This window comes from Pleurodeles waltl, chromosome 9 (genome assembly GCF_031143425.1).
Source record: "Pleurodeles waltl isolate 20211129_DDA chromosome 9, aPleWal1.hap1.20221129, whole genome shotgun sequence".
NCBI classification, from domain to species: Eukaryota; Metazoa; Chordata; class Amphibia; order Caudata; family Salamandridae; genus Pleurodeles; species Pleurodeles waltl.
Genome location: NC_090448.1, coordinates 713,745,234 through 713,767,317, shown reverse-complemented (window position 1 = coordinate 713,767,317; position 22,084 = coordinate 713,745,234). Strand labels below are relative to the sequence as shown.

Below are 22,084 nucleotides of genomic sequence, written 5' to 3'. Positions count from 1 at the left end.
AGGCCAATGTTGGGAACATAAACTGCATTTGATAACAAAGGGAAAGAACTACACACCACCCTTCACATGTGCATATTCCTGCGGGACACTAGAGCTTGGGCAAGCAATCTTTTAGCTGGTGACATCACTGGCACACCTTAATGTGTCAACCTGCTGCACCTGCATTGTCATGTCACGTTTTGCTACTGAGGGAGGTCTTCCAAGCACACCAAAGTTTAGCCATGGAACTGTGGCACCTACAAGGGCTTTTTCTTGTCCCCTTGATTCTTCGGACATGTTGCCTTGCTGTTCGAATGACGTGTGACCCCAGGAGGTGGTTCACACTCCATAGAGCTGTCACTGTGATGAGGAGAAAGGCTGTTAGTGGTCCCTTTCCTTTAGAAGAGTGTGAATGCTTACCCTTTGGCACTAGCATCCACACAGTGGCAAAACATTTTGAGGCAGATAGACTAGGTCTTTCAATAAATCCCTTTAATGAATACATACTAGATGTACAGCTTAGTGCTGGAACAATTTATATCTTTCAGTAAGGATGCAAGGAAAACAGCTGAATATTGTGTCAAAAAAATATTATTCTACCTATGAACCTGGTCAATTTTTGCGAATGATTTCCAACGATTGAATACTCAAGTCAGGCACACACGTCAGCCTAATAGAAACGTTTTTGAACATGTGTGCGATGTGTACAGCACTCCATTCCATCGAGTATGTTCAGAGGCTGAGGCATTGGAGGAGTTAGCGTGAGACCTGTGGGAGGGACATGCATCAGCAAAGTGGGTATTGTGTGTGAATGCAGGAGCAGAGATTCGGATAGTAAATTAAAAGGCAAGTTCAAACCAAATTATACATACATTTCCATACTTATAACAAATGGATGAGTCCACCACACTTCGTCTCATCTGTAATTCTTCTCAATTTATATTCAAAATTGGGTCATGTGAACTGGACCTCACTAATATTGTAATTAACTTGGCTCTTATACCACCCTGCACGAAGGGAAGCCAGCAGTCCTCATGGCTCATTGATCTCTCCACAAGTATGGCACTAGACCACAAAATCCTTTTAAAAATATTCAACTAACGAAAGAGGCTCTCCTACATCCCCATTAAGTTGAATCCCTACTTCCTCCTTACACGAAGCTAGCAAGTACATATCGCCTTGGAAGAGTCATCAAAACGAAAGATAACATACGGATATCCTCTGTCTGACCCCTACCAAGCAATATCGACATGGTCTAGGTGGCTAAATGCATTTCTAAATGGATGCGGATGACACCTAAATCCATATCCTACTGTACAAGACTTCTGAAAGTTAAATACTAGAGAACGCCTAGGCCACAAATTCAGCTGAATGAAAGATATGCCCTCCACCTGAATGGATTAAAAACTGCATTCAACAAGCTTCCTTCTAAAAAGCCTGAACAATTGGGATCCCCAATCTGGGCATGTAACACAATAAAAATAAATAAATAAGTCTGTGAATCAGTGATGCAACACATCCTGCTTGCACCGTAAATTAACAATGGAATCAGTGGCAGAAACCTACAATTTTCTATGCTAAATGAACACCATCCCAGTCACGCAAACCAATGACAATGAATGGGCTGGGCAACTGTAATCAGGTCTACCTAGTGGGGCCCCCAAAAAGCTCACGGACAGATCTCAAATGATCTTGCAATCACTGCGAACATATTTATGAGAAACTCTACCTAGGGGGTCACCCAAAAAGCTCACGGACAGATCGCAAATGATCTTGCAATCACTGCGAAGATATTTATGAGAAACTGGCTTGCAAAAAAGACCCTTGCTGCCAATGCTTAGATGACGTTCGTGCTTTACAAACTCCTCAATTCAAACGAATTCAGTTCACTGTATTTATCTCAAGCCTTTTTCATTTCACCCACTTCTCCTGCAGTCATTCACTTTTCGGTGAAAGAAAAATATTAAATTCCGACACATGCTCCCCTCAAGTCTCAACCGTGAACCATAGCTCTCAGTTCTTATGCCGTACAATTAAACCAGAAACGGTTCTTTCTCCTATGAATTTGAAGGTCCCCATCCTACCGCTACACCACACAGGTTTTTTCTGGGGTATAGAAAGGGTATCGGGCCTCCCAATGTAATTGTGGGTTAAACAATGCATTGTCCTACTCGCCAGTCTCCCAGCTCTATCCAATTTGTATTTACCCCCTGGGGTCGTGGGGCACTAAATGGGGCGTGGTTTGCTAAAGACACAGACAGTAATGAGTAGCATGCATTGTGGGACAAGCGAGGTGGGGTGGGTCAACTTGTTTATTTACTGGCAGGCTTAGCCTTCAAAACCAGCTTTTCCCTTTACCAAGTATGTGATCTTGAGCTAATAATTAATTATAATTAAAATGATGGTGCACTGTGAGCTCTTGGCAAGACCCCCCCGCTCCTGGGGAGTCACGCCCAACATGGAAGAAGGGACATATCACACAAAATGTTCAAACTAGTGCAGCGAGAGCTAGCTTCAGCAACCCGAGACATAACCAAATGCTTATTTGCTTAATAAGCTTATGACTTTTAGGAAGTGCTGAATATAAGCAATTTGTAAAGGGTGGTGCGAGTCGGCCCTTTGAAAATTAGCAAATATGCAGACCACCTCAGCTTTGTTAAAAAAAAAAAAGCTTTGGCTACCTAAAATCGCCTTGAAATAACTAAAAATGCGTTACCACTGTGACGAGACTGTGCTTCTTGACGTCCGCCAAAGGCATTTTAGGGCGCAATTGTCCTTAGTGCAGTGTACAAAAAGTTCTTAACTCAAGTGCCTGATTGCTCAGTGAATAAATGCACTCCACCTACAGGAGAGGGAACATTGGCACTAGGTCCCTAGTAATGTACCCGGTAAGACAATTCAGCAAGTAAATGCTACCGAGTTGAATTATATGAACACCTGCTACCTACAGAGCGTTTAAACTTCCGCGAGTTAGCCTTACGTAATAATACGCTGTTGGTATACCCATCATCAGCATAGCGCCTTACCTTGCAGCTGCTTGAATCGGCCCTCTAGGACGTTGGCATACTGCGCAGCATTGACGAAAGCGGCGGGTGACAGCCCTGGGGAAGAGGGAGTCCGCGGAACATCCAACTGTCCTGATTCGAACTGGAACATCTTCGATTAATTAGTTATAACGCCTCGACAGCGAGGGTGGCACGGAAATAAAAAAATAAAAAAAACACACACAAAATCCACTGATGCAAGCAAAGCTTCTTGTCGGCATTCAATAAAGTAAGTTGTCGCTTTTCTTAATAACCTAGAAGACAGAGGTGCAATGGGGGCTCCTTTAGTTAGTAAGCTGAGGGTCAAGTGCTCCAAACTGAGCCTTCAGCATCTCGAGACAGCCACTCCCCTCGTTTGGTTTTCCCTCCTAAAAAGAAAAGGAATTTTGAGAAGGAAAACAATCCCCAAATCTCGAGGAATGTGGTTTCAATTCCGGGCAGGCCTGTGAGGGGGGATCTCTCGGATCCTGTGAAAGAACTGATTGAAAACAGCAGAAGGAAAGGGGAGGGGGCGGGCCTCCTCGAGGTGGACTCAAGGTATACCAAGAGAAGGCGAGTTCCCAGGGGGCGCCCTTAGCAGCAGTCTTCAGTATACTAGCATGCGAAAAGGGCGGAATCAGAAGTGCCTCGGGGCAGACGGTGGTTTTCAGCACACTTCCAGTGCAAAAAGAGGTGTTCCGTTGTCTTCCGGGGTAACAGGTATTCCTGGACTGCAGCAAGAGGTGTTCCGATGTCCTTGCTGGGCAGCAGAGGCGCGCGGTGTACGGAGGTCTCGGCAGGGAGCGCGAGGTCCTGCCTTGGCTGCCGCAGGGGCATGCAGAGGTCTTTCCCGGGCTGCAGCACCTTGATGACTGTGCACAGGCCTGCCGCCAGGCTGGCTAGTAAACAGGGGAGGAGCCAGAGGAGTCCAGTTGACAGGAGAGCAGGTTCAACTGGTACAAGGTGCGTGCTCGGAGCACACTACTTTGCTGGTCTCACGGGCCCTACACGGCTGAGTCCTGGAAGGGGGAGGTGGTTGCAGTCTGCGGCGTGGCAGGCAGGGTCCAGCAATGCCCTCTGCTCTCACTGGCCACCGACCCCAAAGTAAACTCTGGGCAGCAGAGTGCGTGCTGAGTTGCAGGAAGCACTTCCTCCGTCCCCCGCCCGCCCCGCCCGAAACTACCTGCACCCTGTGAGCTCAGCCAGCTTATCACTGAGGCCATCACACGGCTGAGCCAGGAGCTGCAGCAGAACACCCGCACCACTTCGTGTAAAAACAGTCTCTCCTTGAAAACAACAGACCTGTTCCCCAAGTAACTTTATCCTTTGATGCAAGTGACTGGCTACGCCCCCCACTTCTGAACCCACCGGCTAGTACTACCTTCTCCCCTATGGAAATCTTCAAACAACGTTCTCTGTAACGCTTCTGTTTGTGTTTTTTTACTCGTATTGTGAAACGCCAATTTCTACAGGTGGTGGCGGGGGTGAGAGAAGCGCCTTCATGGAGCTCGCGAGCCAGAATCCAGGCGAGGCCCGTCCCTTTGAGCCCCCCCCCCCCCCGCACTACAGTCTAATGGGGGAAATTGAAGGGACTCTATAGCTCAAATGCCAAGTTTTCAGTTTGACATTTAATGTTGGTTTTGTGTGTCACTTAACGCCGGTTGAACAAAGCAGAGACCCCTATGTACTGAGATGCATTTCAGAAATTACCACCTCATCTGCAATAAATAGGGTCTAAATGACCGTTAAACCTTCAAAATAACCCTGGAGTGCTTATGCTACGTCAGTTAACGGTGTCAAGTTTCCAACATGATCTGCCCTCATATTCTAGAGCCTTTAATCCAATTTATTATAAATGGCAAAATTCAGCAGTGAACTGAGATGGTGTTGAGGATATCACAGAATGCAAATTGCTCTTGTTAAAAATCAGGGCTGGTTGAAATTTGTAGTGGAGGAGGGCTGCCATCCTGTACGTCTACAAAAGCGCCCCTAGCCCTTTACAGCCACTGCATTAAGTATAAACAAACATTCAAAATATATATCCTATCCTTTGACCAAAGGAATTTCAAATATGTATTATTTTCTATTTTATTAACTGTTTTTTTACATTCCTTAGGATGTGTAAACTGAAGAACAAGTTACTTCGCCTTTGGCAATGCCTTAGCTGGTAGAGACTCTAGCTGCAGATTTCTTACGTCCAGAATATTCCCCAGGTGTCAGACTGGATCCAGAACTTTTTAAGCAATATCCCTGCATGCTGGTAGATGGTGGTGTCGTTTCACTCTGCTTCAGTGTCATCCACACCAGAAGTGACATGTGCAAGGCGCCTCCCAGAGTGCTTACATCAGTTTATTTTTGTGACTTTCCAGGCCAGGAGCATGGAGCCACAAGGAACACTGACAACTGGTGTGAATTTCTAAGGCCCTTAGAAGGGTGACCCTCACACTGTAATCCATTTGCATAGCAGGGAACATGGGTGGGTCAGTAAGGAATCCGTTAGTTAGAGTGTCTTACAGATAAACTGTTACCAAAGGTAAGAAACTTGTCCATCTGATGGAAACTTCTATCTGCAGATTCCTTACCTTAGAATAGATACCCAAGCAATACTTCCCCATAAGTAGGTCTGCAATTACGATTTAGAATAAAAAATCCTGCTGGACCGTACAAGCAAAGCTCCCATCAGGATGGATCTGACTGTTTCGTGAACCAGTGCAGAGAGGCCCACATAGCTGCCTGACAGATGTCCAGGACAGGGACTCTGTGAGCTAACGCAGTGGGTGCAGCCTTGGCTCAGGTGGAATGGGCAAGCCAGCCCTCAGGGGATTGCTTTTTGGCTAGTGCGTAGCAGGACTTAATGCAGAGCACTATCCATCATGAGATGGCCCATTTCTGTGCGTTCTCCCCCTTCTTAGCAACAACATATCCTATGAAAAATGGATTGTTCACTCAGAAGTCATTGGTACGATCAAGGTAGAATGAGAACGCTCTCTTTGGGTCTAGGTGATGGAGTATCTCCTCTTCTTTAGAAGGGTTGACCTACATGAAAAGATGTCCATACCTTCGGAAGGAGGCACATGTTCGAAGGACCCGCTTGTCTAGGTAAAAGGTGGCATAAGGAGGATGCACACACAATATCTGCAGTTTGCTGACTCTCCTGTCCTATGTTATGGCCACTAGGAAGGCTGTCTTTAGGGTTAGCAACCACAGTGGGCAGTTGTGCAGCAGCTCAAAAGGCGCAAACATCAGAAAACTAGAGCTTAGTTTAAGTCCCAGTGGGGTATGATGAATGGCCTGGGAAGAAACATATGTTGGTGACCATTTAGGAACCTAGTCACAACAGGTGACTTGAACAAAGAAGGTTGGTCTAGCAACTGCAAAAATGCCAAAATGGCAGGTAACTAGCCCTTAACTGCGACCAGAGCAGCTCCCTGCTGGGACAAAGAGAGACCAAACAGTAAAACCTGAGTAAGGGGTGAAAAAAGAGAGAAAGAGTGTGTAGGGTTTTGGATGCACATCAAGCTACACATTTGTCCTAGCAGCAGGATTATACTTTCTTTGTGGAGGAATGCTAGGCTGCCAGAAGAACATCCCAGACTTTGGGAGGAAGGTCGAAAGCTGTCAGCTGTCACTGCTCAGACTCCACACATGAAGGCAGAGGGTGCGCAGGTTTGGGTGCAGGATCCTCGCCTGTTGCTGCAACAGAAGATCTCCCTGAAGAAGCAGCCTGATTGGAGGACCAATGCTTATGCTCAGTAGTTCGAGATACCAGACTCTTAGTGCTCAATCCACTGCCGCAAGAATGACTTGGGGCCGTTCATTTCTGATCTTCTTGAGAACTCTTGGCAAGGTTGGTATCGGCAGAAAGGCATACAGGAAGGCAGAACTCCACATGAGACGAAAAGCATTTCCGAGCTAGAGCCACCTTGGAAACTCCAGAGTGCAAAAGGACTGACACTGTATGTTTTCAGCAGTGGCAAACATATCTAACCATGGTTCTCCCCATTCTTGAAAGAGACTTTGCACCACCTCCAGATGGAGACACCATTCGTGATCTACGAGGCATCGGGGGCCGAGTTAGTTCGCCCTGGGTTTCAGATATCCTACCTAGTGTTAAACCAGCAGGGAAATGCCATGTTGTTCCAGCCACTTCCAGAGACGTACAGGCTCTTGACAGTGGGTCCGTGACCCCACCCCACTCTGTTTGTTGCAGTACCACACGGTGGTGGTGGTGAGCCATGAAGACCTGCACCAAACCTCCCCTGATCAAGGGAAGAAAGCCCTTCAATGCTAATCGGATCACTCAGAGCTCTAAGTATTTGATGTGGAGCCCTAGCTGTGCTGGAGACGAGTCCTCTGATCTCCACCTCTCCCAGATGGCCGCCCCAGTCTAGGAGTGTCACATCTGTCACTACAGTCAACAGCTATGGCTGGGGAAGGGAGAGGGGTCTGCTGCTGACCAAATTGCGGTTCATTAGCCACTTCTGCAGTTCCTGTCAAGATCTGGACCATGTCAGAGAGATTTCTCTTATGCTGTGCCCACTGGGATTTCAGGTCCCACTGCAGAGCCCACATATGCTACTGGAAATGTGTCACTAGCAGGATGCCATGATGGGCTACAGCTTTGAAGTTAGTCACTCTGAAATCCAGGATAGAAACTGAAACAACGGTATCCTAACCTGGCTATTCAGGACTTGCTGCTCAGGAGGATAGGCCTGAGACTGCACTGCATCCAGAATAGCTCAGATGACAGGGAGCATCTGAGAGGAAGTCATGTGTGAGTTGAGCACATTTATAGTGAACCTCAGTGAATGGAGGAGGTCCCGCTGTACTCTGGAGGTGGAAGACGGCTGCCTGGAGCAAAACTGCCTTCAGTAGCCAATCGTCAAGGGAAGACTGGAATCCCTTACCTCTGCAGATGTGCTGCAACCACCACCATCACTTTTGTGAACACCCTTGGGGTGCTGGTGAGGCTGAAAGGACCACCGCAAACTGGATGTGTTGTTGGCCCACTGTGAACCGCAGGTAATGCCTGTGAGCAGACAGGACAGGAATGTGGAATTATGCATCCTGCAAGTCCAGCTCTACCATCCAGTCTCCAGGGTCCATGTCAGACGTGACTTGAGCTAATGTGAGCATTTTGAACCTCTCCTTTTTCAGGAAGAAGTTGAGAAGGCCCAGGTCTAGAACAGGACAAAGGCCTCCATTTTTCTTGGGCACCAGAAAGTAGAGGGCATAGTAATCAATGCCTACTTCTAATGTTGGAACCCTTTTGATGGCTCCATCAGCTGGTTGTAAGTGGGTGGCATGGTTGGAGGGGTGTCCAGGGAGGGGATGGAGGAGTCCCATTAGACTCTGTAAAACCCATTTGTTGGATGCTATCAACTGCCAGGGGTGCGGGTGATGGTGTATTCTGCCTCCCACTGGATGCCCATGTTGGCAGAAGGGCAGACAAAAGGGGTGTGGAGACTGCAGCTTCCGGGGTGGTGGTTTTCTGGGTTGACCTCCAGCTAGTGGTTCCATGTGGTCTGTGGGAGCCGTATCCTTGGCTGCAAAAAGGCTGGGAAGCCTATTGGCCATGGTGGCTAGGTGGGAATGAACGTGGCTGTGAGCCTGTTCCATAGCCACGAAAGGGGCAGAAGGGGGACTGGGGCTTACAAAGGGCGAAGGATAGGCCCAAACTTGTGGCCGTAGCGCTGCTATACCAATCCACTTTTTCACCAAAAAGGCTAAAGCCATCAAAGGGTATGTCCACAAGCTAAGCATGGACATCCCCCAAAAAGTAAGTGGTTCTCAGACAGGCGTGGCAAGCCTAAGGGCCACTGATGATGAAATTGCTCACCCCTGGCAAGTTAATCATATTTGGTCCATATCTGATGGTGAACTTCACTGCATCCCTGCCGTCTACAATTGCCTGCGACAGTACAGCTCAGGCCTCCCCAAGACTATGGATAGCACATGCGCAACCAGTTCCCAGATCGTACAGGAGTATCTGCCCAAGAGGCATGTGGTGATAATCACCGACCACAGTGCTAAGCTGGTGGAAGAGACTATCCTCTTACAGAAGGTATCCAACATCTTGGATTACCTGTCCAGTTGAGTGGTAGGGAACACGCCATGATTGACTCAGGAAGTGGACGCTTGGACCACCACGCTTTCCGATGTGGGGTTCTAAGTGAGGAAACTAGGGTCCCCTGGACAACGGCCATGACAGCGGGCAGTTGTCCTATTCCCCCAGAGCCTGCGCTCCATCATGGTCAGCCTGAAACATTTACGTTGTCCCAGACCCTCGAGTTCAAGGCTCATAGACTAAAGTGAGAAGCAGTGATTTATGAAAATTTCAAAAATCAATCTCTAATTCCTTTTATCATATTTTTGTCATTTTGATGTCTATTTAAAGATAACTATGTACTATTTTTATAAATTGGAGTGGTGGTTTTGCTGTGTCGTGGCTTCTTATTGATTGTCTTGGTACTGATAAATGTTTTACATTTGTTTTCATTTGACTTAAGCCTGACTGCTCTGTGCCACAGCTACCCAGGACTGTTCAAAGGTTTGATTTAAAGAAACCTCACAACAACCTCAACTAATAGTCTTTTTCACAACCAACGATTCCATATTTGAGGCCTACTTGCAGCTTTGATAGGGCACTTTATTCCTGATCTTCAGCGTTGCTGTCTTCCCTGTATCAAGGGCATGCTTTCAGCTCTGCCAGTGTACTTCCATTACGGCCTGCAGCTACTGGGGGCTCCCAGACCTCAGCCCACATGCTGGGGACAAATATAAATTCCATCTTTCTCTGCTTTCTTGACTTGAGCTGTTGAACGAGCTGGAAGGCCATTCTGCCTTTCAAAATGGGAGTACGGAGCCAGGGGGCACTGAGCAAGTAGGTAGTTTGCATTGGTCCAAAAATACTTTGAATTCCTGATTTCGTGACATTGTTGGGTGTCAGGCTCACGTCCCTGCACTTGGGGTCTACACCACCACATAGTCCCTAGTGTTGTTGGCGCCAGGAATGGGTCCAGCTGGTGGCCTTTCTCTACATCACCCTGCTGATGCACTGATGTCGCACAGCCTCCTATTTGGAAGAGGACAGCTGAGGAACAAGAGGAGGGAACTTTGGAAAGAAATCATGGCTTATAGAAAGCCCTTTTTATTCTTCTTCCCCTGACATTACGTTGCTAACTTCGAGCCCCACTTTGCAAGATAGTGATAGGTGTAGCAGAGAGTGGTAGTTGTAGAAAATGCTACCCTGGTGACCTCTAATTAACATCCTTCTACAGAACACGTGGGCTCCCTGCACACCTATTATGCTGTGTAAGGAAGATACAGGTGCCCAGGAAAACAGCACAGCCCATCAAGGCTAGGTTAATTTGAGTATTTTGTTCTTGCAATATTTCACCCCAGCAGAGGTGGAGTACCACCATATATGTTACAAAAGTGTATTGGGGCTGTGGGGAGTGCAGCAACAGCCCCCCCAGAAATCATTTATTGAGTACCCCTGTGTTTCCTGAGGCCTATAGAATGTGACTCCAGAAAATATTAATTATGTGTTTACTCATAGATGGAGCTTTTGCTGTTCAGCTGAGGGGTGCAGAGACTCATTATAGTTGCAGTATGTGGCTTGAGAAATTTAAATAAAAGACTCTGTCAGTGTTTACTTTTGCTGACAAAACCAAGAGGCTTGTCTTCATATATCGATGTGATGATTCCTAGACAAAGTTAATAAGTTTGTCTTCATATAATGATGTGGTGACTCCTTGACAAAGCTGATAATTTTGCCTTGTACATTGCCAGGGTTAACCTTTGACAACATCAATAGGCTTGTCTTGTATAATGATGTGGCTGTTTCCTTAACAACGCCAATAGGCCTGCCTTCATATATTGATGTGGTAACCCCTTGCCAAAACAAACAGGCTTGCCTTGTATAGCGATGTTGTTACCTCTTCACAAAGCAAGTAAGTCCCTAGGGCCTATAAGTCAAATGCTACTAGTGGGCCTGCAGCACTGGTTGTGCCACCCACCTGCCAGTTTTAACTGCCATTTCAACCAACTTGGTTCCACTTGCCAGGACCAAACCTTCCTTTTTATTACATGTAAGGCACCCCTGGTTAGCGCCCAAGGGCAGGATTCAGTGTATTTACAAAGTAGGACATGTACTTCTAAGTTTAACATGCCCAGGTAGTGAAACACTCTTAAATTTGTCCTTCAATATTGCAAGGACTATCTCTCCTATAGTCTGGTATGGGGATTGCCTTATATTATCTTTTAAGTGTAATGTCCAATTGGGAAAATATAGAAAAATGGAGTTTGGGGTCTATGGAGTCACAATTTTAAAGCAAACCTTTGAGTAAAGGTGTTTTTAAAATTGCTGGTCTGAAAATGCCTTTTTAGGAAGTTGGCATTTTCTTACTTTAACCATTCCGTGCCTTAGTGCTTCTAATCCTTGTCTGGTTTGTGCAAGGTGTAGATGACAGCTATTGTCTGGCCATTCCATCCAAACAGTCATAAAACAAAGGACACTCCTCTGCCCCTGCATTCCGGTGGGTCTTCCTGGGCAGGAAGAGTAGTCACTTGACCCCACACAAATGACTAATAGCCCCCACAGACCTCCTGGCAGGCAGGACGGGGCTGAAAGTGAACAGAGGCACTTCAAAACCACTCTTTAAAATCTCCACCACTTCAAAGGCACATTTGGGTATAGGTACTGGGGCTCTGTCACCTTATACTCTGAACACTTCTGGGCGGAGGACATTCTGCAAGGAAGAAGGACCGCTGTATTGTCAGGCGGGGCTGCCCAGCTGTGTTGGCCTGCTACTGCTTGCCTGGGAGTGAGAGGACTGGATCTAACTCTCTACATCCTACCATTTAGAGTTTTCGAAGGGCCTGTCTGAGCTTGCCTCCTGTTTCTGAAGTCTCCAGGACATCAAATACTTCACCTGCATCTTGTTACCAGCACCTGGACTCCCCTGCTGAAAGTCCTGCTTTGCCAAGTGGTGCCAAATCCAGTCCTGGGCCCTTGGATGTGAGCGTGGTGCTGCAACACAAGAACTGATGCAACTACACTGGTGCATTACTTGGAACAGACGCATCCTGCTGCTGAAACGCCACTCTGCCTGCACCAAAGACACGGACACTGCTCGCCGACTGTGCAATGACCCCCGACTTACAAAGTAGCCACAGCTTTGCTGACGTAGTACTAGTGCATCGGAACCAGTACTCATCGCTACTGGACATCAACACAACAGAAGTCGTTAATCTATTTTGTTTGGTACATAGAGTAAAAGGCATCCAGGAAAGACACAACACAGTTTCATAACCATGTTTAACACAGTGCATTTGGAGGTAAGAGCTGCTTTAAGCAGACATTGATATTTGTTAAAAGGTGATTCTGTGTTGGGAGAAGAACTTATTAGGTGTCCACAATTAACTTTTCTGAGGAGCCAATCCTTAAGGAATATGGTAGTGAAAGGTGACATCAGAAGGGACAGAGGTACATGGTTAAGAGCAAGTGGGGGATTCAAGAAATGTGCAAAATGCTAAGCATGCAGAAATGGACAGAGTATTACTGAAGTGAAAAAGCAGGAGATACCATCCACAAGATTATAGGCAATATACATATAAAATTGAATTTGTAGTATACATTCTGAAATGCGGTTGTCCAAAAATCTATGTAGGAAGAACCACTTTACAGGTCCACAAAATGATTTTTACGGCACCTGAGGGCAATGAAAAATAGTGACCTAATATACCCAGTTGTGAGACGCTATAAAGAGATACATGGAGGAGAGGTTAAAGATCTCAAGTACAGTGTCATCGATGGTATAGAACCAAATGCTAGAGGAGACAATAGGGAAAATAGGTTACAGGTTTGGAGTCAAGATATATATTAGCCATAGATAGCAAAGAACCCAATGGGTTACACTGTGGTGAAGAACTACATGTGCATTTTTAATGTAAAGAGAAAAACCCTTTTATTTGGTGACTGTCAGTATATGCAGCATATGAATTTGAGAGACAATGTGATATACTCTTTGTCTTATATATGAAGATGGAAAGTTGTTTTGCTGGTTTTGATGCAGTTTTAACATTTATTTTGTAGAGCTGATAGATGGCGACCCAGCAACCAAAAGAGTACATTATATTAATATACAGCACGGTGTACACAGGAGAGTGTGGCGGATGCAAGAGTGTGAGCTAGTAGAATTTTGTGGTATGGTACTTTACCTAGATACATATAACAAAGGCAGTTAAGCCCACCTGGGCGTTATACAGACAAATTCATCCGAATGATTATTAAACCACAGAGAAGGAAATTTGTGCAGCAGGCAATGTTTTGCACTTTGTGAAAATTATTAATAATATGTGTTTTTAACATTGGTTAATATGCAGTTACAGAGATAATTGTTTTGCAGCGTAGCATAGAAGCGTATGATTAGAAATTTCTTATAATTTTAGATGCACATCTTATGTAGACAGATGGGAATGCACTGAGCAAATTATTTTGTAACCGAGTCATACTGTTACAACCGTATCAGGAACCGGGTGCCACACGAGTCACAAGGAGTCATATGTTTCTATTTCAGTAATAACAGCTATACATATGGCTCTTCTTTCAACTTTTTTTATTTGTTGCGTAATGTAAAGGTTTTAGTTTGAAACACATAATTTTTGTGGTGATTACTTGGATAGTATTTTTTCTTTGTCACTTTACGCTTTGCGTAATGCAAGCGATCAATGATTTGATATATCTTTTGGCAAGATGGCAAAGCTGACCGGTTGAGCAAGGCGTTACTGCCAAAACTCGTTCTCCATTGATTGAAATACAGTTTTGCAAAGCACACTCACAGAGTGCCAAGAGTCTTTTCAGGAGGAGAGGAGACTGGAGTGACTTGAGAGGCCCCACTGGCATTCAGGAGCCGACTTGCCAAGCCGAAGTCTTGGAATAAAAAAAATAATATATATATATATATATATATATATATATATATATATATATATATTACACACTGTCAGTCGCCACTGGGTAGTTATAGTTAGATCAGAGTTCCATGGGAAGAGCGTTTTTTGTTTTGCTATAAACTTTGGCACCATTTAATGAATCTCCACAAAATGTTCCAAATAAAAAAGCTCATCCAACTCAGCTCCCTCCTGGGTTTTCGGGGTGATCCACTCAGTGGGGAGGGGGGCATTGTTTTCCTATGTTTCTGTAGAAAAGTTTGAGAACCGATGCAGAAACAAATCCTAAATGAAATTACACCAAATTCGACAAGAAGTTAGAACTTTAATCGGAAAGCATGCTTTTTGTTATTTGGGGCAAATCCATTCAGCCACTTTAGAAAAGTTTGCATTTAAAGAGGTGCTCAGGGTAGTCCTGAAGGTGTTAAAAGTGTAGTGGTATCTGGAGGATTCATCCCACAACACTGTAATTTTAAAAAATATGGCCTCTTATTGGCTGTGAGAGCCTTTTATCTGTCTGCCTTTTCCATACTACTGAGGAATCTGATTGGCTGGCCACAACTTGGAGAAACACATTAAACCCGTCAATACAGGATATCTGGACTAAGTCCTAGTGTCCTGAATTTGTGAAAAAATACATATATCTGAGTAGGGTAGGGACACCATGAACGCCTGGGGCTTAGGGGGTGGGGTACTATTAAAGACCACCCGGGGTGATAAAATTAATAAATTCATACTGCAGGTACCGCAGTACTCCCATATGACCCAGCAAGACCCTCCTGTGAGGTACCGCTGTATTCCCGCAGGAGCCGCCGCCCAAGTTTTACCTCCATTGTACCGTGGGACTGAGCAACCTTCCATGAAGATTACACATGAGCGATGGTACCCCAGGGCACCATGGGAGTGCCTCAGTACCTAAAAAAATGAATACATAAATATACATGTGAGGGTAAGGGTCTGTGGGGGGTGCATCTCCACATTTATAAAAATTTGAAAAACACGTTAACAGGCTCACTTTCCAGAATCTGCTCTTTTCTGATGAGGTATCTCAGTGGCTTCAGCACCGAAAGCTGCTCACTGTGCTTACTAGTTGGTGCACTGGGAAATGTTACATCCTACGCTGTAGGTCTGGTCTGCTTATTACAAAATGATATGACAAAGGCAGCTTATTTATTGTGAAAAGCATTTGCTAAAGCCAATAACCCTTTAACAGTTAGTTGTATCATACAGTGTCACAGGCTACAGAAAGGTATTTTGTCATATGTAATCACAGTGATTTTTGTAGTATTTGAGGGTTTTGTCACTGGTCACCCAGTCCGACAAACCATCGGAATTTTCCCTGTGATTATTCTTGTTTGGCCCAGTTGAGAGGGATTGAATGTTGTTTTTCAGGCTGTATTTTTATACATATTTGTAATTCTCTAGCTTTATGCATGATTGTTGCCACTTTTGGGCACTTGAGTAGACCAGTATTGAGAAAGGTGCAAAGACAATGGTACAGGGTATAGGCTTCATCTGTTCATTGGGAAATGTCATGCCAGATTGCAAAGGTTTGATCTGTTTATAATTAGATGTTAAAACAAAGCCAATAGGCCTGACCTACTCTTTGTGAAAAGCATGTACTAATGACAATAGGCTTTTAAGGGTGGATGTCATTACGCTTTGCTAAAGCCTGCAGGCAAGTATTTTGTTACCTGCAATATAACCGAGTAGTAGGCAAGGGTTTTGGTGATGGTGACCTACCCGAGCAAACCCTGGAGATAGAAGATATGTACAACAATAATCCTTGTTAGACTTTCTTAGGTGAGATATTATTTTGCTTTGCCAATTGTAATTTTGTATACATTTGTACTTTTATGACTATGGTGGTCATTACAACCTCGGCGGTCTTTTAACAAGATCGCCGAGGGACCGCTGTGCGGAAGACCGCCAGTAGTGGCGGTTTGCCGCTCAGCATATTATGACCGTTGGCTGTGCTCCGTCGTTTTTCCAACGGAGAGCCGCCAACAGCCATACTTGCGGGCGGCGGGGAAGTGGAGGTTGCTCCACCTCCACCGCCACGCCAACAGAACACCTCCCTGCTAATCACGTCCTGTGATTCTGCGCGGCGGTGTTCTGTTGGCAGTGTGGTGTCGGCGGAGCTGCCCCCATGGCTCCCGTCCCCTCCTGGCAGATCGACGGAACAGGTAAGTCGATCGTCCGTTAGGGGAGGGGGGTGCGGGGGTGTTGTGTGGGTGCATGGGGGTGTGCGTCTGTGTATGTGGGGGGGTGTGAGTGCGTGTATGCTTGCGGGGGTGTTGCGCGTTTTGGGAATGAGTGCATGTATGTCTGTAGGTATGTCTGTGTGGATGTGTGCGTGAATGTGTGAATGTGGGTGTACGTGTCTGACTGTGTGTGTGGATGTTGGCATGTATGTCGGTGTGTGTGCGTGTATGTGTGTTGGTGGTGCTGCGTGCGTGTCGGGTGTGTATGTGTAAGGTAATGTCGGGGGTCGGGTGGGGAGGGGGGCCCTACCACCTTTGGGGGGTGGCAGGGGTCGTGGGGGGTGTAGGGGAGGGAGTCGGGTGGGGGTGGGGGGGTGGGGTAGGCGCCTATCAGTGCCAGGGAAGGAATTCCCTGGCACTGGTAGTGCTTACCGCCATGAATTTCATGGCGGTTCCTACCGCTGAAAATCCACGGCGGTCAGCCGGGACAAAATACCGGCGGCGGTATTGTCATGGCCGCCGGGCTGGAGACCCAGGTCTCCAGCCCAGCGGGCGGAACGAAGAAGCGGCGGATGACCATGGCGGTAACCGCCATGGTCATAATACTCAAAAAAAGACCGCCAGCCTGTTGGCGGTCTTACCGCCGCTTTAACACTGTCCGCCAGGGTTGTAATGACCCACTATATGTCTTATGGTGGCGTGTGGAATGTTTATGCCCAGTAGAGAAGTCTTGAGCTGTTTATGATGACAAGCCAATGAGAAAGGCTATAGACCAGATTATTTATTATGAAAAGATACAACAAAGGCATATTGATTGTGAAAAAATATGTTAAAGTCAATAGGCATTTCATGGTGGATTGTTATTACTCTGGATTAAAGCCTAAAGATATTTTTTGGACCTCAAAATCTCACAGATCACTTTAGTGGGCAAGGGCTTTGGTGTTGGTTATCTCCTCTGACAAACCACGGGCATAGGAGAGAATCCTTACTAAGCCCTGTTAAGAGAGGTAGTATTTTGCTTTCCCAACTGTAATTGTGTATACCTTTGCAAGTTTATGACTGTATGCCTGATGGTTGCCTCGTGGGAAATACTTACACTCAGTATAGTAGGCCTGAGTTGGTTATGGTGACATGTCAATGATAACAGACGTAAGCTTTGTTGGTATGCAGAGAAATGGTATGCCAGATTCCTTACACAAAGTTGGTTTATTATAAGAAGTTATTACAAAGGCTGTAGGCCTGGCATTCTTATTATGAAAAGCATATGGTAGCCCTCTAACCGTGGGTTGTTATCACATTATGCTACAGCCTTAAAAAGGTACTTGGCTACATGTAGCCTCACAGATTACCATAGTAAACAAGGGTTTTGGTGTTGGTCACCCACTCTGACAAACCCTGGAAGCAGTATTTCACTATGATTATTCTTGTTAGGCCCTGTTGAAACAAGTTATATACTGTTTGCCAACCGTGATTTGGTAAACATTTGTAATTTTCTAAATATATGCGTGGTGGTTTCCAGCTTGTTCGAACTGCAGTAGGCCTGTGTTGTATACAGTGTCACAACAGTGAAAAAGGTTAGAGGCCTTACCTGTTCACTGGGAAACATTACGTCATATTCCCTAGGTGTGATCTGTTTATGATGAAATGTTATGATAAAGGAAGTAGGCGTTAGTTATTGTGAAAAGCGTGTGCTAAAGACAATATGCTTTTAAGGGTGAATTGTTATACCGCTGTGCTAGAGTCTGTAGGCAGGTATTTTTTATGAGAAATCTCACAGATAACTGTAGTATGCAAGGGATTTGGTGCTGGTTACCCCCTCTTTTACGAACCGTGATTATGGAAGTTTTGCACTGTCTGACTACTTGTTAGGCCCTCTTAGGAGAGTATTTTGCTTTGCCTACTGTAATTTTGTTTACTACGTAATTTAATGATGCCTCGGTTGATAATGGTGACAAGCAAATGACAACAGCCAGAGAGAGGGCTGATCTGTTTATTATGAAAAGATATGATAAGCACAGTAAGTTTGACCTATTGATTGTGAAAAGCATATGTTACAGTCAATATGCATTTAAGGGTGAATTGTTATTTCTCTGTATTAAAGCCTACAGACCGTTTTATTTTTTTACATGACATGTCTCAGATTACCTCTGCCAGGAAAGATTTTGGTTTTGATTACCCCCTCTTACAAACCGTTGGTGTAGAAGATTTATGCTGTAATCATTCTTGTGAGAATCTCTTCTTAGATGTCTGCCAGGATCTTGTAACAAAAAGAAATAATTAATTCATATATCCATGTATATAAATATTTATCCCAGTAGAGACGTAGGGCATTTGGGTCAACTCTGTTCTACCCTTGGTCTGTCACTACCTCTGGAGATGGCTTGACAGGGCTACTACACATGTCTATGTGCAGATGAGATTGGTGCCACTACTATGTACAGAAAAAAAAAAACAGAATCATACTGAATAGAGCAGAGCCGGTCTGGATAACACACAGAGGGTGGGGCTAAGCAGCTCTGTAAATCCTAAACGCAGTTACACCAACAGCTCATCAGTGCCAAAAATCAACAAGTAAATCTGGGCCCTGGCTCTATCCTTATTATATCCTACCCTCCATACTCCTCCTAACAATGGCCATGACACAACCTGATGTCACATTGCCTTTAAGTCACTTTTGCAAATCAGGTCTCAGTGCTTTCAAGGTCACATACTCCACACATTCCTCTAAGGGCCACAAGTGCAAAGCCTTTTTGTGGTAGCAAAAGGGCTGATTCGCAGAATTGGCCTCCTTGCAAACGTAAAAATACTTCTTAGCTGTACAAAGCCATATTTCCGATTTACTAACCTATTACCAAATCTTAAATTGGGCTTGGGATTCAATATTAGGAAGGGGCGTGTTTAGGGTGTCCCTTCCTATAACAGAATCACAGTGGTATGTGTGAATGTGTTGCCCTTCAAAGTAAGTTCCACGTCACCTCACTATGAAGCATTCCTTTTGGACGAAAACTGAAAAGTACTTCTACACTAGGCCTCCTCAATAACCTCGCAATATACATGTTCAACTATGGGAAGACCATGGTTCAAACAAATTAGAAGATCTTAGCTGTGGTTCACAATATCCTTCCCACTATACTTGCATTATCCAGACAACTACCGTCACTCTCAGTGTTTTCACCATGATACCGCCTGCCTGACCGGTCACATAAAAAAATAAACAGCTTCCCTCCCTCAATTCACTCTCCACCCCTCTCAAAATTCGATCTACGTCAACCTCCATTCCATAAACATGTCCACCAGCCAAACATAAAACGCCATACTATCATCTTGAACTGCATTTCCCTTTATCCATAGCATGTCCACCCAAAATTTCTACCCATCCTCCAGTCTGAACCAAATCCTCACTCTACCTCTCAGAGAACCAGTGCATGAATTCTCCATTTCTTCTTTCATTTGCATGTTGCACAGCTGCCGCTCTGCAGTCAGAGATCTCAGATATGATCAATGACCCCAACATTGACATCAGGGTCCTCACTGAAAATTGGCTCAATGAAACCGACAACAATGTACTGCACCTCCCCCTACCTCCCATTTACTCTATTTTGAGATATGACCAGGGTGGAAATCAAGGTGGTGGCCAGGCAGTCATTTGGAGAAAGTCACTAAGCTGCAAGCTCCACTCCAATACCCTCTTTTAATCAGTTGAGTGTTTATTGTTAGAAACCTCCTCACATGCTACCACTAACTTCAGGATGAACGTGATCTACCACTCATTCAAACAAAACAACACATTCTGAGGATGCATTGAATTATTCACAGCCCAATTAATCAGCTCAGACAACATTATCCTTCTCAGTGACTTCAAACTTCACTGAGACGTCTAAGGAAATAAACATCTAGACAACTTTGTTGAATTTCTCACCGACAATGACCTCAACCAACACTGCCAGAAACCCAAACAGTGCAAGGGCACCACTCTGGACCTGATCATCTCCAGAAAGCCACTCCTGGTGACCAGTGACCCCCATCTCTGTTGACTGGTCTGACCACCTGCAGGTCCCCTTTACAGTGTCTTTCAGAAATATGAAAACCCTGCGACAACGGAAGAAAGGAAAACTTTGGTTCAGGGACACTAGTAACATTGATACTGAAGCCCTGGCTAACTTAGCCCTAGTAAACCTCATGTCTATAGTCCCTCAACTCAACATCAATGACACCACAAGAAAATTCAAATCCTGCATGGATTACCTGATCAGGGAATTCACACCCATCAAGTTTAAATACAGCAGACCCAAACCCTCTAGCCTCTCGTACTCAAGCCCTGTGAAGAAATGAAAATTATCAGAAAGCTGGCAATAGAATGGAGTAAAACACCCCCATCAATCACTCTAACCAGGCTATTATCTGTGAGAAAACGCTACAAAGGCCACATTTTAAAGCCAAGGCTTCATATATTAGATCCTTCCAGACTTGGTCAAGAACAGACTGAAACAACTATTTGAGGTAATCAAACAAACCAATAACCATTCCTCCACCCTCCTTCCATGCTTCAGAGGTCCTTTGCAACAACTTTGTACAGTTCTTCGACAAAAAGTCAAAGACCTGAACATCTCCTTTACGGTTAACCTTGACACCTTTGCTGAGGAGAAACTACCCTGCAAGGCTCTGCAACCGTGGTCCTCTTTCTCCCCAATCTCAAAGGTAGATCTAATAATAACTCTGTCCAAGGTGAAACCCTCAAACCATCTCAGTGACGTCATTCCAGGGACCATCATCAAATTCCTAGCCAAACTGCTACTCCCACTATGGTCTACCCTGGTCAACTTCTCTCTTGAACAGGGCTTGTTCCCAGCCACTCTAAAATTGGGTCAAATCTTTCCTCTCTGAAAAAAACAATGATTGGATCCTTATGACATTAACAACTTCCAATCATGCTCCACCCTTCCTCTTTTAGGCAAAGTCCTACTTCCAGGCAAACAACCTCCAGGACTCCCTGCAATTCTTGCTTCTTTCAGTGCCAGAGCATTGAGACTGCAGTTCTGCAGATTATTTACAAAGCTCTCTGAATCCTTGACACCGGAAACTTCTGTCTTTTGTGCTCCTCAATATCACTGCTTCATTTGACACAGTCAATCGCCATAAAGATACCCAAAAGCGGCAAATGGGTTTTGAAGGTGTAGTCTTAAACTGGTTCCCTTCATAGTTAACAAACCGCTCTCAAATTGTGAAAATCACGAATGCGTTCTCAACATCCGTAAGCTTGCACCGAAGGGTCACCCAAAGGTTTGATTTTTTTTTTTTCCCACCCATCTTCAACCTCTATCTCAAACCGAACCTCAGAAACTCTAGAATCCTCGTGCACTTGTGTTCCGTAGACACACAAATCTACCTCAAGGTCTCATATCTGGATGGCTTTACCCTTTTATCCAACACCCTGAAAAGAATTATGGCATGTATAGCAAACAACGACTTTAGACTTAACGCAGTGAAAACAGAATTTCTTCTTCTCTCTTAAAAAAACGAATCTGTCGATTCAAGACTGGATTGAAGTCCTCCCCAACCTGGAGGGACGTCCATCCAGTATTCAGAATGCCAAATGATTTAGCTTCACCCTCGATAAACACCTCCACAAAGTGGTGTGGGGTGGCACAGAATGGAGTAGAGTGGCTTGGAGGGGCTTTTAGTGACTTGTAGTGGCTTGGAGTGGTGTAGAGTAGAGTGAAGTTGGTTAGAGTGGAGTGGCGTAGACTACAGTGATGTAAAGTGGAGTGGAGTAAAATAGAGTTGTGTAAAATAGAGTGAAGTACAGTGGCGTAGAGGACAGTGGAGTTGATGGGCACAGAGTAGAGTGGCATAGAGTAAAGTAGAGTAGAGGATCCCTGGGGGGTTGTGATGCCTACTCGATGGCTATATAAACAAAGGAGC

At 45.1% G+C, this 22,084-nt stretch overlaps 1 protein-coding gene across 4 annotated transcripts in view; it reads right to left on the bottom strand.

Annotated features, from left to right (window-relative positions):
- SPTBN2 (spectrin beta, non-erythrocytic 2) overlaps positions 1-22,084 on the bottom strand; it is an 812,320-nt gene that overhangs the window by 494,921 nt on the left and 295,315 nt on the right. The window contains exon 4 of one of the 4 annotated variants that reach the window (XM_069207825.1): positions 3,006-3,111. The exons of 2 other annotated variants lie outside the window; for them this stretch is intronic. In XM_069207825.1, coding sequence (XP_069063926.1) covers positions 3,006-3,111 — 106 coding nt within the window. Of the gene's footprint in view, positions 1-3,005; positions 3,280-22,084 lie in introns of those variants that run through there. One more of the 4 variants, XM_069207823.1, reaches the window with a different exon arrangement.